At 56.2% G+C, this 14,425-nt stretch overlaps 1 protein-coding gene across 1 annotated transcript in view; it reads left to right on the forward strand.

Moving 5' to 3' along the window:
• Window positions 1-7,944: 7,944 nt before the first annotated feature.
• ANKRD29 (ankyrin repeat domain 29) overlaps window positions 7,945-14,425 on the forward strand; it is a 30,425-nt gene continuing 23,944 nt past the window's right edge. Inside the window, exon 1 of the mRNA XM_079784019.1 lies at window positions 7,945-8,095. Coding sequence (XP_079640145.1) covers window positions 8,084-8,095 — 12 coding nt within the window. The 5' untranslated portion in view covers window positions 7,945-8,083. The remainder of the gene's footprint in view (window positions 8,096-14,425) is intronic.

A 14,425-nucleotide genomic window follows, 5' to 3' on the forward strand; every position in this document is an offset into this window, starting at 1 on the left:
GCGGCTGATGGAAAGGTAACGCCAGGTAAGGGCCCCCAAAGTCAAATGCCAACGAAAAATACTCTGTTCTGCATTTGGAGCTGTGGAGGGAGGAGTCTGTTTTCTCCACAAACAAACTTAAATTTGAAGTTCACGCTGGCTCCCACGAGAGGCCGCGAGGGACTTTCCATAGCATGAGAGTCTTTGGTCTGTTTTCCCTAAGGACTGAAGTCAGCTTTTTTTTTTTTTTTTTGGCTTCTTTTCAATAGTTTGTGTTCAGTAAAGATGAAGCAAAACCAGGGCCAACTTTGTAAGTAACTCAGAACTGAGTCTGTGTGTCTGCTACACGTTTGCCCCTTTATGGGTTCAGCAACCTGATAATAAACCGTGAGGACAGGATGTGAGCTCCACCAGCATTCAGGATCCTCAGGACACTCTAGGCTGGTGCTCCGGCGTGGACGCTCGGAAGCCTAGGAACGCTCGGCAGCTTCTGTTAGGATGCGTCTCCTCTGGGTCCATCCATCACAGAGGCTCTAATGCCCAAGGGCCCGATGCGTGCCAGGGTACTTTCCAACTCTGAGCCCTCTCTTTAAACAAATGCTGGAGCGGGGGAAGCTGAGAGAGTTACGCGATAACGCTGACCATCCTAATGAAAATCCAACACGCCATCTGACGTCCGACAGGGAGACGAAGGCTCCTGGGGCCGGCATTTACACCGGGTGCTTGGACACGGGGTCACAGACGAGTCTCCCAGAAACCCTGCGGTGTGTGGCTCACAGCTCATCGCGACGAGTTTTAAACGGCAAAGCATTGCATGGGGCAAAGGCAACTGGCCCCCGAGGGCATCACTGACCCTGACCACAGAAATGAAGGGCAGCCGACATTGTGTTCAGTCACTAGGATGGGTAATAAAAGAAAATTATTAGCGTGTACCGAAAGCAAGGAGCAGAAGAGGCCTGGGTGGCTGTGGGCCGCTTGGGGGACAGCGGAACATTCTGTGAAGTTCCTCTGTGCAAGGGTGGCTCTCCTGAGAAGGGGGTACAGGGCAACCTTCACACAAAGCCACGCCAGAACCCCGACTCCATGGGCCAGGGTGCTCCTGGGGGCAACACTGGAATGCCCTACCCAGTGAAGGAGAGAGAGAGAGACTTTGCAAGCCGGAGCAGAGCATACACACAACTGTTAACAGTTCATCAATTGCCAAAGCCGGTTTGGCTCAGTGGATAGAGCTGCGGACTGAAGGGTCCCAGGTTCGATTCCGGTCAAGGGCATGTACCTTGGTTGCGGGCACACCCCCGGTGGGGGGTGTGCAGGAGGCAGCTGGTCGATGTTTCTAGCTCTCTATCTCTCTCCCTTCCTCTCTGTAAAAAATCAATAAAATATAAATATATTTTTAAAAAACCAAAACAGTTCATCAATGAACAATAGAAAAAGTTTAGCAAATGCAATTCTAAAGAACACTCTTTTCAGAAGATACGGTGAAGAACATACTGTCAAAGAAGGAACCCTGCCCAGGCCGGTGTGGCTCAGTGGATAGAGCGTCGGCCTGGGGACTGAAAGGTTCCAGGTTCGATTCCGGTCAAGGGTGTGTACCTTGGTTTCGGGCACATCCCCAGTAGGAGGTAGCTGATCGATGTTTCTGGCTCTCTATCCCTCTCCCTTCCTCTCTTTAAAAGATCAATAAATTTTTTTTAAAAAGAAGGAATCCCTGAGGAAATAGACTTGGGCATCAGAGGACACACAGCGGAATTACAGCAGTGTTTACCATACACGGATTGCAACCAAAAGACCCTCCGGAGTGGATGCAGCATAGCAATCGCTTCCAAAGAGTGCCTACTGTTTCCCATTTTGCTCACTTCCACCCTCCACCTGCCTGTGAGCAGGAGAATTCTGTTCCTTTGGGGCTTTATTTATTTACTTTTTAATGATGATGAGCTTGGCCAGGTGTGTGGGGTGGGGTGCAGGCAGATTCCGTCCTGTGACTCTGAGGAAGATCCCAGCAGCAGCCCGGCCAGGACACCCGCCAAAAATCACCCTGAGCGGCGGGTGGGGGGGGGGGGGGGATATGGAAAGAGAGTGGAGAGGGGATTGGCTTTGAAGCCAGACAGACTTAATAAAAGGGCTAATTAATTAAGTCACTCGTTAGCCAATTCCTTCACTTCCTCTCTCAGGACCTTCGTCTTTTTACCTGTGGAATGGGCATAAACCACCTCATCTGATTTTTATAAGGAAGGCGCCTGGCACTCAAAATGTTAATTCTTTCCCTTCTTCTTGTTTATCAAAACTATTATAGCAAAACCTCCAGTGCCCGATCTTCTCTAATGGTGTGTGGCAACGTCCAAACTGTCTCATCCGTAGACACTCAAGGCAAGGAAAACCTGTTGAGCCTTTCTTGATTTAAAAATTGAAAATTTATATCACATTTCGGAAGTTTTTATTTTAAAATTATTTTATTATTTTTCAGATACAATTTTAAATTTAATTTTACTTGAATTTCACAAAAGAAAAAGAGAAGTTGATGGAATTGCTGAATTCATATAAAAATTTCCTCTAGACAAGAGATACTTCCCCTAAAATATCCCTTCAAGGTTAAAAAAAAAAAAAGAAAAGAAGCCGTGAGAACATTGAAGGTTGAAGTCATTATGATTTTCTCCAAGGACATATTTTCATTTTTGTGTATAGACGAAGAGGAGGTCGTTGGCCCAGCCACACGGACACGGACACGCAGTCCATACTGAAGCCCTTCGGTACCAGTTAGTAAATGTCAGCCCTGGACTCCCCCAGGACTCCCTCTCCCTCCTGGCTGCCCCCTCCCACCACCACCCCGTCTCCCCAGGACCCAGAGCCACAGGGGAAAGGGGACTCTGGTCCCATCTCCCAGTTGCCTTCAACACCCACCTCTTCGCCCCAAGCAGCTGAGCGTCCACCTGTTTTATCTAATGGCCTCAGGTACGGCTTTGTTTGCAGAAAGTATTCAGTGTGAAAACCCTGCTCAAGGTCAGCCCTCAGGCCTTGCAGGTTTGCACAGTCCAGGATTTCAGGATTCTGGGAATGGAGGCCTTTCTCCCTAACACACCAGCTCCTTAGGAAGCCAAGTGCCTTCTGCCTCCTGGTGTCATGACCTCGCATCCTCATGGGCAGCAGACACAGCCTGCGGGTGTGGAGACGACCCCTGAGCCGGGTCCAAATGGGATGAGGCAGAAGGTGCTGGGGCCCAGGCTCAGGGGGAGGCGGCAGGAAGCGAGTGGGCTTTGCTCCGTGCCCAGCCCCGTGCCAGGTGCTCACGGCCCAGATCCTCTCCAATCCTGAGAGGTGTTTCTTTCCTCCCTCCCTCCCTCCCTCCTTCCCCTCCTTTGGGATTTACTGAGCACCTGTCTGTGCCAGGGGCTGGGGCACAAAGGCAAAGCTAGCACCCCAAGACCTCAGCGCCCCGTGAGAGCGTCATCCAGAAAACGGCTGACTGGGGGAGTGGGTGCAGGGTGCAGGGGGAGCCCCAGGTGACCCGGGGAAGGTTCCCAGGGGAGTTACAGCCGAGCTGGGCCCTGAAGGACGAGGAAGGGCATTCGAAGTGGAGGGAACTGCATGTGCGAAGGCAGGGAGACAGGAAACAGCCCGCCTGGTCTGGGAGCTGTGGGAGGGCGATGGGCCCAGGCCCAGGAGCTCTGCTGGGTGAGGCTGGGGTCCCAGAACCCATACCCGGACCCTCTGCCTCCTGGACCTCCTTCCCCGGGAAGAGGCCCCGCCCACCTGCCCAAAAGGAGGCTGTGACCTGGACAGAGGGATGAGGAAGGAGGGCCAGCTGGTGTGTATTTTTCCACTGGGGGAACACCTGTGAGCTGGGCTGAGTGGAGGGGGAGGTGGGTGGGGGGAGGGCCCGCTGCTCCCCTCTCTGAGCCTCAGTTTTGGCGTCTAGAATATGGGCACCACAGCCCAGTTCTGGCTCCTGTCACCCCAGGTGCTGCAGGACGCACAGGCCCAGGCTGGACTCCTGAGGGGGAAGGCCTGGGGGTGAGGGTGGGACTGGGGGCTGGGCCAGGCGGCGGGGAGTCCCTGAGCCACGTGGCCTGCTTCCCACCCAGCAGCCCGCCTGGTGCGCCCACTGCCCTCTCCCTGCCCGGGAGCCCGGGGGAGCGGGAGGCAGGGCCGAGGCACAGACACAGGGATGGTCTCCCCGGGAGCCCTGCAGGGAGAGGTCTCGGGGGTCTCCCCTGGGGCACAGGGCTCAGCTGCTCCCAGAACCCAGTCAAAGCCCCAGGAGGAGGGTCTGTTTGCTGGGGCTGCTGCTCCCATGACAACAGGCTGGCCTCACCCAACAGGAACACGTGCTCCCCCTTCTGGGGCCGGAATCTCAAATCAGGGTGTCGGGGCTGGGCTCCCTCAGAGGGCTCCAGGGGAGGGTCCTTCCTGCCTCTCAGCTTCTGGGGGCCCCTGGCTGCACCCCTTCAGTCTTCACGTGGCCCCTCCTCCATCCTCAGGCGACTTCTCCAGTGTGTTCACGTGGCCCCGCCCCCTTGTTCACGTGCCCACTTCCTGCTGCTCACGTGGCCCGCCCCCTGTTCACGTGCCCACTCTCCTGTGGTCACGTGGCCCTGCCCCTTGTTCACGTGCCCACTATTACGTGTTCATGTGGCCCCGCCCCTTGTTCACGTGCCCACTATTACGTGTTCATGTGGCCCTGCCCCCTGTTCACGTGCCCACTATTACGTGTTCATGTGGCCCTGCCCCCTGTTCACGTGCCCACTATTACGTGTTCATGTGGCCCTGCCCCCTTGCGACCTTGGATGGTCTCTATTTCTGGGGTGCCACCTCCCCGGTTGGCTGTGTGCCCCTGCTCTCACACCTGTCAACAGTCCCCCTTGCCAAAGTCCTTCCCGAAAACCGTGTGCGCGTGCCATCTCTTTCCTGCTGGGACTGTGACAGCTGGGACTGAAAAGGTGACAGGAGAGCAGTGGCCCGTCCAGAGTCCACGCAAGAGGTCCAGAGGGGCCTGTGCAGTCCCTGGAAGGCCCTTCTGAAGGGTAACCAGGTGATTTAAAAGGATGTTAAACACCAAGTAATGCTACTAGTTTATCTATAAAGGGCCTGGCCGGTGTGGCTCAGTGGTTGAGCATTGACCTATGAACCAGGAGGTCACGGTTCAATTCCCATGACCCTACAAAGAGAAAACCTTTTTACTGTCATTATTAACTTTCATTTGTAGTTGTAGTTTTTACCTTACACATTTTCATTACAAATTCAGTTGAGGAGAGGGAAGGAGGTGGAAGCAGTGGTGAGGGAGAATAAGTGGATCCTAGTGTTGTAGGTAGAACGGGGGTGGGCGCCGTTGGGCCATTGGGGGTTAAACCCACGGGGTCAGGCCGGACCCGGGTGCAGCAGCCTCCGCACTTGGGTACTGGCTACGAAAGAACTCAGAGCCAAGACTCCAGCTACAGAGAACGTGTATGTAAAAGTCACGGAGGTGGGAGAGGCAATTCCTCGGAGAAACGGGGTAGGAAACCAGTTGTAGAGGCAAAGGAAGGGCCTCAGAGCTCGGGAGCGAGGGAGCCTGTGGTACCGCACCGGGGGGTGGGGGGGGGGGGGGAGGAGGCTCGGCAGGCCCCCAGGAGGGAGCGCACCTGAGGCATTTGTCCTGGGAGAGTCTTAGGGGCCGTCCCATCTGGAAGATCTCTACAGAATGCTCAGCAGCTTCCCAGGCGGGCCCTCTCAGGGTTGTGGGCTCCACGATGGACTGGCAGGCGCCAGGGCAGGGGGTCATCATTCAATGCAGCTGGTCCTTGTTGTGGAGCAGATGCGAGTGAATGACCACTGGAGCCCAGACCAAATTAAAATGTAGGTAGCCTTTATTAGCCGGGCGGCCGGGCGACCCGGGACTGCTCTGCCATTCTCCACGCAGGGAGACCAGGGAGCAGCAACGACCCTTTGTGTAGGACCGCTTTTAAGCACATTAACCACATCCGGTTTTTGCAGAACAAGTAACCCAAGACAACAGTTTTTCCCAAGCAACGTCAGGATCATGCCAATGACGACCATGTTATTCACAGGGTCATCCTGTCTTCAGAAAGCTGACAGTGTTCTATGAAAGAAGGCTACGTGCTGGGAAGGGGCCATGAGACCATATCTCAAGGCTTGGCCTGGTGTCAGCACTGACATCTCTATCTGGGGCATAGTCCACGGCCTCAGTAGTGCTCAAAAATTCCCACTCTCTAACAGTCCTGAGGTCAGCCAGGGTTAGGATGGTCTGGTGTTGTTGCTTTTCCGGGCCTGGAGTTGACTACAACTGAGGCCTAAATGTTACTTCTAGGAGGAAAGGTCAGGGGTTCAAACCGCAGACCAGTGATGGGCTAGGGGAGGAAGGTCACCTGGGGAGGAAGGTCACCCTGGGGAGGAAGGTCACCTGGGGAGGAAGGTCACCTGGGGAGGAAGGTCACCCTGGGGAGGAAGGTCACCCGGGGGAGGGTCCACCCCACAGTGTCCTTTGCTCAGCACCCGGGCTTTCCTCCCTGGTGACCTGTAGCTGGCCCATCGTCCTTGCTCCGCTCATGTCTGTCTAACTGCCCACCACCCTACGTGTGAGACGCCACTTTTACTTTAGCTTTGAACTTTCTAGAAAGACTATTATTGTCTTTGATACATTAAAAAATAATTTGTTTTTTTCATTTAAAATATATATGACTCTCCCACCTTTGCTTCCCCTGAACCACCCCTGGGCAGGCAGCAAGCAGTGTGCGAGGGCGTGCACGGCTCCCCGATACTCCAGGTGTGCAGCACCGGCCCCGCGCAGGTGACAGGTGTAACCAAAAGGAGCTATGAGCCCGTCTGGCGTGGCTCAGTGGTTGAGTGTCGACCTAGGAACCAGGAGGTCACGGTTCGATTCCCGGTCAGGGCACAGGCCCGGGTTGTAGGCTCGATCCCCAGCGTGGGGCATGCAGGAGGCAGCCCATCAGTGATTCTCTCTCATCATGGATGTTTCCCCCCGCTCTCTCCCACTCCCTTCCTCTCTGAAATCAATAATAAAAATATTTATTAAAAATAATAATAAATAAATAAGGAGCTATGAGTATATTTCAAATGTGCCCCTCGCCTGCAAAAAAGGAAATACCACTTATTACTGATTCAACCCAAAGGCTTGTTTCCTCCTGCGTCTTCCCAGGAGGGGGAATAAAACCAACAGATTCTTAGAAAAGAAAAGGATCAGAAGAAAGGGAAACCTGGAAAGAAATAAATAAAAATGACAGGCGATTTGAAAGGGTGGTGGGTGATGGGTGAACTGTCTCCTGTTTCATCGCCATCATTCCCTGCTCTGGTGAGGGCTGGGCGCCGCCCACTGCACCTGCTCTTTGGGAGATGTGGGTGTGGGAGTGTGTGTGTGTGTGTGGGGGGGGAGTATTGTGTGTGGGGAGGGGGGTATCGTGTGTGAACCTGTGTGTGGATACTGTACAGTCCGTGTGGGTTTGGAGTGTGTGTGTGACGGGAACATGGATGTGGGGTGTATGAGAGGGTGTGAGTGTGTGAGGAGTGCAGGTGGACAGCGTTGTGTGCGTGGAAGGTGGGGCGTGTGCAGGTGTGGTGTGCAGTTTGGAGTGTGTGTGTGGACTGAGGAATGCAGGGGCGAGGGTGTGGGTGTGAAGTGATGCGCGTGGGTGTGACCCCGTGAGCCTGGAGAGCGCACAGGGCGCGCACAGTTTGGAGAGTGAGATGGGGACCTGGAAGGCGGGTGCAGCCTCCCAGCAACTTCTGCATCACCCCATCCCACCCCACCCCACCCCTGCCCCCCATGCACCCACCCCCATGCACCCACCCCCGCCCCGCCCCTGCCCCTCCCATTCCACCCCACCCCTGCCCCCCATGCACCCACCCCCGCCCCACCCCGCCCCGCCCCTGCCCCTCCCGTCCCTCCCCGCCCCCGTCCCCTCCCCCTCCCCGCCGACCTCCGCCCCGCCCTGTCTGCGGTGGCGGCTGCGGGAGCGCGCGGTGCCGGGAGGCCTCTGCCTGCGGACCCGGCGGGAGGGGCGGGTGCAGCGGGTGCAGCGGGTGCAGCGGGCGCCCGGCACCGAGCGCGGTCCCGCTGTGCGGCCGGACACCCGGACACGGAGACACGTGCAGGATGTCCTTCAAGGTGAGCGCGCGGGATGCGGGATGCGGGATGCGGGATGCGGGATGCGGGATGCGGGATGCGGGATGCGGGATGCGGGAAGTGCGGGCCGGGCCGGCTACAGACCTGCACCCGGAGGCCGCCGAGCCGCCGCAGGGCCGAGGGTGGGTGCGCACCGCCCGGAACCGGCGGGCGGGGGCGGGGGCGGGGGCGGGGAAGCGCGGAGCTGGGCGGCTCCTGGAGCCCGGGTTTGGTTGCGCTGTGGCCGGGGTCGGTGCGCCCGGTGCGGGGAGGGCGGCGGGGCTGTCGCCGGTGGCGGCCGCGCGGGGAGGAGCCGGTCCCGCCTTCCTGCGGCCGCGCACGCGGAGGGACGGGAGGGACGGGTGCGGGCGGATTCGGGTCTGTGTCCTCCTGTCGCACCGCCGCCGCCTCCCCAGGGCCTGGTCGGGGCCCCGAGGCTGGGTGCCTTACAGAGTTCATTAACGTCATCCCGGTACCCCCACATTTCAGGGCGGCAATGACCCTGTGAAAGGTTTTAGTAGAAATAATAGCTAAGATGTTCTGAGCGGCTGGAATGTGCCCAGCTCTGAGCCCTCAAAAGACCCAGAGAATGTACTTTCCTGGTTCTTTTTAAAAATATATATTTTATTGATTTTTTACAGAAAAGGTGAGGGATAGAGAGTTAGAAACATGGATCAGCTGCCTCCTGCACACCCCCCACTGGGGATGTGCCCACAACCAAGGTACATGCCCTTGACCGGGATCAAACCTGGGACCCTTCAGTCCCCAGGCCAACGCTCTATCCACTGAGCCAAACCGGTCAGGGCTTTAAAAATCAAACAAACTAACTAACTAAAAGAAAACTAAAACTTGATGAGTTAGGGAATGAGCTGCTCTCACAGTTTTGCAGCAGGAAGTGAAACCCTGGTGTGTCTGGCTCCAGAGCCACGTGACCCACGTCCTGCTGCAGCGGAGGACCCACCTGACGAGGTTTACGCCTCAGGAAGGCCTCTGGCTGCAGTGTGGGGAGTGGAGCTGGGAGGCCACCCGGGAGGATGTTGGGGTCACCTTGTCAAATGGCATGGGACCAGAGCTCGGGTGTCGAAGGTCGAAGGACGTAGGCGAGATGAGGGGCTTTAGAATGTTTCAATCTGCAGAATTCAGTAGTTGATGTTATTCGCAGAGTTAGGGCCGTCCGGCGAGGTAAAGAGCAGACGTCCACTTGGGATGGGTAAGCTTAGGGATCGAGGGGAGTCAGGAAGACATGCTCATAGACGGCGGAGGGCTGGGAGCCCAGGAGGGCAGCGTAGGCGGAGGGAGAGATGAGGCTGAGGAGGGAGCAGTGTTAGGTGGTACCTGAACCGTGTGAATGAGTGGGATTACCCAGTGAGTCCATGTGAAGGTGGAAAATAAGAGGGACTGAGGCCACAATCTTGAAGATCAAGACTTAACCATGGCCCGGCCGGCGTGGCTCAGGGGTTGAGCGTTGACCTATGAACCAGGAGGTCAGGGTTCGATTCCCAGTCAGGGTGCTTGCCCAACTTGTGGGCTTGATCCCCAGTCTGGGGCGTGCAGGAGGCAGCTGATCCATGATTCTCTCTCATCATGGATGTTTCTATCTCTCCTCTTCCTTCCTCTCTGAAATCAATAAATATATATGTACATTTAAAAAAAAGAATGAGCAGAATAAGAGACGCCCATTAAGGAAACGGAGTGGCAGCCAGTTTGATGAAATGTCTGAGAACATACAGAAGATGTGCCAGGATTTAAGCCAAGGAGCTCTAGCCGTGGAATGAACATGGAGAGGGACTTGGAGTTAAATACCACAGAGAAAGCAACCAAGCTCAGAACTGAAGAGCGGCCACAGCATTTAGGAACCAAACAGCCCCTGGTGGCCATGATGAGAGCAGCTTGGGTGAAGCGTGGATTTAGGAGCGTGAAACTGCGTGAAGAGAGTGGGTGGAAACCACGAGTGAGAACTCTTTAAAAAATTCTGCAAGACACGGTGGCTGTAGAGGCATCCAGAATTGGCCCGGGTTTGTTTGCTTGAAAATGGCAGGCGTTTGAACGTCTCTAAGTGATGATAGATATCTCGACAATAAAAAGACAACCCAATTTTAAAATGGGCAAAGGACATGAATGCACATTTCTCCCAAGAGGATATACAAATGGCCAATGAGCCACCGAAAAGATGCTCAACATTATTAGTCATCAGGGAAATGCCAGCCAAAATTACAGTGCGTCTCAGTGATGGAGCCTCGACCTATGAACCTGGAGGTCACGGTTCCATTCCTAGTCAGGGCACATGCCAGGTTGCGGGCTCCATCCCCCGTGTGGGGCGTGCAGGAGGCAGCTGATCCGTGATTCTCTCTCACCATTGATCTTTCTATCTCTCTCTCCCTCTCCCTTCCTCTCTGAAATCAATAAAAATATATATTTAAAAAAAAATCACAGTGAGATGCCCCTTCCCACCCCCTAGGACCGTGGTCGGCAAACTGCGAGCCACATGCGGCTCTTTGACCCCTGGAGCGTGGCTCTTCCACAAAATACCACGGCCTGGGCGAGTCTATTTTGAAGAAGTGGCGTTAGAAGAAGTTTAAGTTTAAAAAATTTGGCTCTCCAAAGAAATATCACTCGTTGTCCTGTTGATATTTGGCTCTGCTGACTAATGAGTTTGCCGACGACTGCCCTAGGGTGACTAATCAACAAGGCAATGACAGGTGTTGTTGTCAAAGGTGTGGAGAAACAGGAACCCTCAGACATGGCTGGTAGGAAGAGGAAATGATGCAGCCACATTATAGTTCTTCAGAAAGTTAGACACAGAGCTACCACATGACCCACAACGTCAGTCCCAGATATAAACCCAAGAGAAATGAAAACATATGTTCACACCAAAATTTACACACAAACGTTCACAGCAACGTTACTCATAATAGCTCCAAAGTGCAAACAGCCCAAAGGTCCAGCAAGCGATGAGAAGTGAAATGTGGTTTACGTTAGTCCACGTGGCTGCCATTCAGGGACTCCTGTAGCTCCCACGGCTGGAGGCCGGGTGCCCAGGACCTCCCACGGGAGAGAGGAAGCTCTCATGTCTCTTAAGGGCACTACCCCTGCCCTGGGGCTCTCCCGCCAGGGCCCAGTCTAGACTGAATTACCTCCGAAGGCCCACCTCGCAGTGCATCGCCGGGGGGTTGGGATTTGGTGGGGGGAGGGCACACACATTCATCCACAAGATGATCTGGCCCGACAGTGGGATCACTCACCCGTCAAAAGACTGAGCTACCGCCCGGCCGGTGTGGCTCTGTGGTTGAGCGTTGACCGATGAACCAGGAGGTCTCTGTGATTCCCGGTCAGATCAGGGCACATGCACGGGTTGTGGGCTCGATTCCCAGTAGGGAGTGTGCAGGAGGCAGCCCATTGATCAATGATTCTATCTCATCATTGATATTTCTGTCTCTCCCTGTCCCTTCCTCTTTCTGAAATCAATAAGAAAAGCATTAAAGTGTTCATTTCAGTTTTAGTATAGTCACAGAGTTGTGCCACCATCAGCACAATTAATTTTAGGATGTTTTCACCCCCCCTAAGAAGTCGCACACCCAGCAGTATCGCCGCGGTCTTGATCTGGCATCTAGAAGGGTTCAGGAAACGTGGAGAAGGGGCTGTGCATAAATTAAATAAGAGTCCAGAGACGAAACATAATTTTGAAAGGCACATGGGCGGGGAGGGGGCGGGGAGTGTAGAGGAGCTTGGCTAAAGAAACCAAGTTCTCCTTGTCTCAGGACCCCTTGCTATTTATTAACACAAATTGTCCTAAGGCGTGGTGGAGGTATACACATCAAAGGGCAGGGTTAGGTACAGAATCCATTGTCAGATTGGGGAATTACCTCCTGCTGTTCAGGTGTTTGGCCAGGAGGAGGCAATAACATGTAGATTGAGATGCCCTGAGCTGTCTGGCAGCAAGCAGTCATCCTTTTCAGGTTTTGGGAAAGGCCTTTAGCCATTCCCAACAGGCGGTAACATATGTGACTCAGCCCTTGTTGAGTCCCCAAGTTCCATCAACCTTCCGATGAAACTCTTGCAGTTATGACACGCGGGAACTGGCTTCCGGCACAGTAGTAGTCACACTCTATCCCCCGAACCTCCCAGCCTTAGATTCTGCTCATCTGCTTCCGATCTCTCTAGATTTGCTGTTCTGGTCACCTATGTTGTAAACAGACTAACCACTGATTTGGAGATGCTGGGGTGACATGAACCCCCCTCTGAGGCAGGATGCCAGGGGCAAATCACCCTTTTCTCCTCCGATGCCTCCCACAAAGCGAAGCAGCGCTGACAGCACAGGGTGCAGCTCCTTCAAAGTCTAGAGCACATCCTGAACCCTTCGAGCACGCCGCACCAAGGGGGACCGTGCGGTAGAAGAGCCGGTAACATGCGCAATGCGTCCTCCCGCGCCGGGCTCCTAGGCCCTTCGTCGGGTGCTGATTGGATGCGGCCTCCGTCACACATTATGGAACGAAGCTCCTGTCCTCTTGATGGACTTAATAGGGTACAACTGAAACCCACGTTATTCTAAACCCCTTTTCAAACCCGTGGCTTAGATCTCTTGGCTTTTCATCGGAATTCCAGTTCTGCCCAAAAACCACTCCCGCGCCCCCCCCCCCCCCTCCGTGTTTCCTCGCCCTTCCTTCCTGTGCTTAGTTTCTGGAGGTGCGCTGATGAGCAGTGCGGGAGCCAAATCCTGGCAGTAAACGAGGGGGAGGGAAGAGAATACGGCACCCTGAGGTTTGTGTTCAGCCTTCCTCACGGGGCAATAAGATACGAGACCTCGGACTCTGGACTCGAGCAGACGTGGGTTCGAATCCTCCTCTTCCTTCTAGCTGTAAGACCTCGAGTCCTCACTGTGGGCCTCAGTGTGCTCATCGGTAAAGTGCGGGTGGGAACAGCGCTCGCGCGATGGGGTTGTTCTGGGATGAGATGCATCCGAGCAGGAGAGTGCGTGGCACACGCTGACACGGGCGAGGGCTCAGGTTGCTGTCGGTGCTGTTCCTCATACCATGGCCGCAGCCGGCCTGGGAGGCCCCGGGCCCTGTGGGGGGAGGACGAGGCTACGTGGTCGCAGCGCGGTTTCTGTGCCGCATTTTCACGGCGCGCCTCCTGGGGGGTGAAGGAGTTGCCCGTCCAAGCCCAGCATCGGTGGTGTTGTCCGTGTTGTGCCGAGGAGGTTTGTATGAACCCAGGAAGCGTCATGTGTCGTGGGCATTGACCCCAAAGAGAAGGAAGGTCGGGGGCTTCGCCTCGCGGCAGAAGAGGAGCTGGGAGGAGGACAGGAAGGAGCCGTGGGCCCGTGCTGCCCGCTCCTCGCTGTCCCAGGAGAGCTCCCCGGAGGCGGCACGGTGATGGTAACAGGCAGCGCCAGCTCCAACCGCCTGCGCCGAGCCGCCTTGTCATCGCCCGCTTCCCTCATCGGTGCCGTGGGGGCCGGCTCCCACCTCGCTGAGCTGTGGGGAGGCTCACGTGAGTGGGGCGTGCAGGCCGTGTGCCGCGTGGAGGCTCACGTGAGCGGGGCGTGCAGGCTGTGTGCCGCGTGGTGCAGAACAGGCTTCCACCTCGATGCCCACGGGCACCGGAAGCAGCACGTTCAAGCTGATCTCATCGTCATTCCTGAAACCCGTCCCTCTAGGATCCCGACGTCCCTGAATGGCCAGGCGCGGCCGCCATTGGTGTGCGGGCAGCGGCCTGGAGGGCGGAGGTCACCAGGTGATTCGTGTGTCCTGTCTGAGGGGTCAGCACCGGCTGCTCCTCCCTCCGCTCCCACCGTCCCAGACCGACCGCGTCAGTGTAGCTCCTGGCGGCCGGTCGGTCTCCTGCCTCCCACTGTGGTGTCTCAGCTCGGCCGTCGCCATGCCCTGGCCGTGCAGCAGCTCCTTGCCTCGTAGACGCCGACCTCATCGGCTCCTGAGAGCCGGGAGCAGGCAGCAGGGCCAGGCCGCCTTCCTCCCGTCCTGGGCCCTCTCCTGGGGCTGCCCCGGACCTTCAAAGCGACGGTCTCGCCCACCTCCACGCCCCTCCTCGCTGCGCCTGCCCCCCAGGATGGAGTGCAGACTCCCTCAGCCAGGCCCAGCCGACCCTCAGGATGCGGCCCGCCCCCTGCCCTGCGCGCCTGCCCTGTCTCCTCACACCTCCATTCCAGCCCTGCCAGGCGGAGAGGGGCCCGGATCCTGGGGGGTCACATCTTCCCTCACCCCCTGTCCTGTCTGCGGGACCCCTGCTCACCTTCAGCACTCGTCCCAAGAACGCCTCTCCGAGCCGTCCTGCCGCTTCCTCCGGTGGAACTGACCCTTCTCTGCTCTGGCCACA

The sequence above is a fragment of the Cnephaeus nilssonii genome (assembly GCF_951640355.1).
Source record: "Cnephaeus nilssonii genome assembly, chromosome: 11".
NCBI lineage: Eukaryota > Metazoa > Chordata > Mammalia > Chiroptera > Vespertilionidae > Cnephaeus > Cnephaeus nilssonii.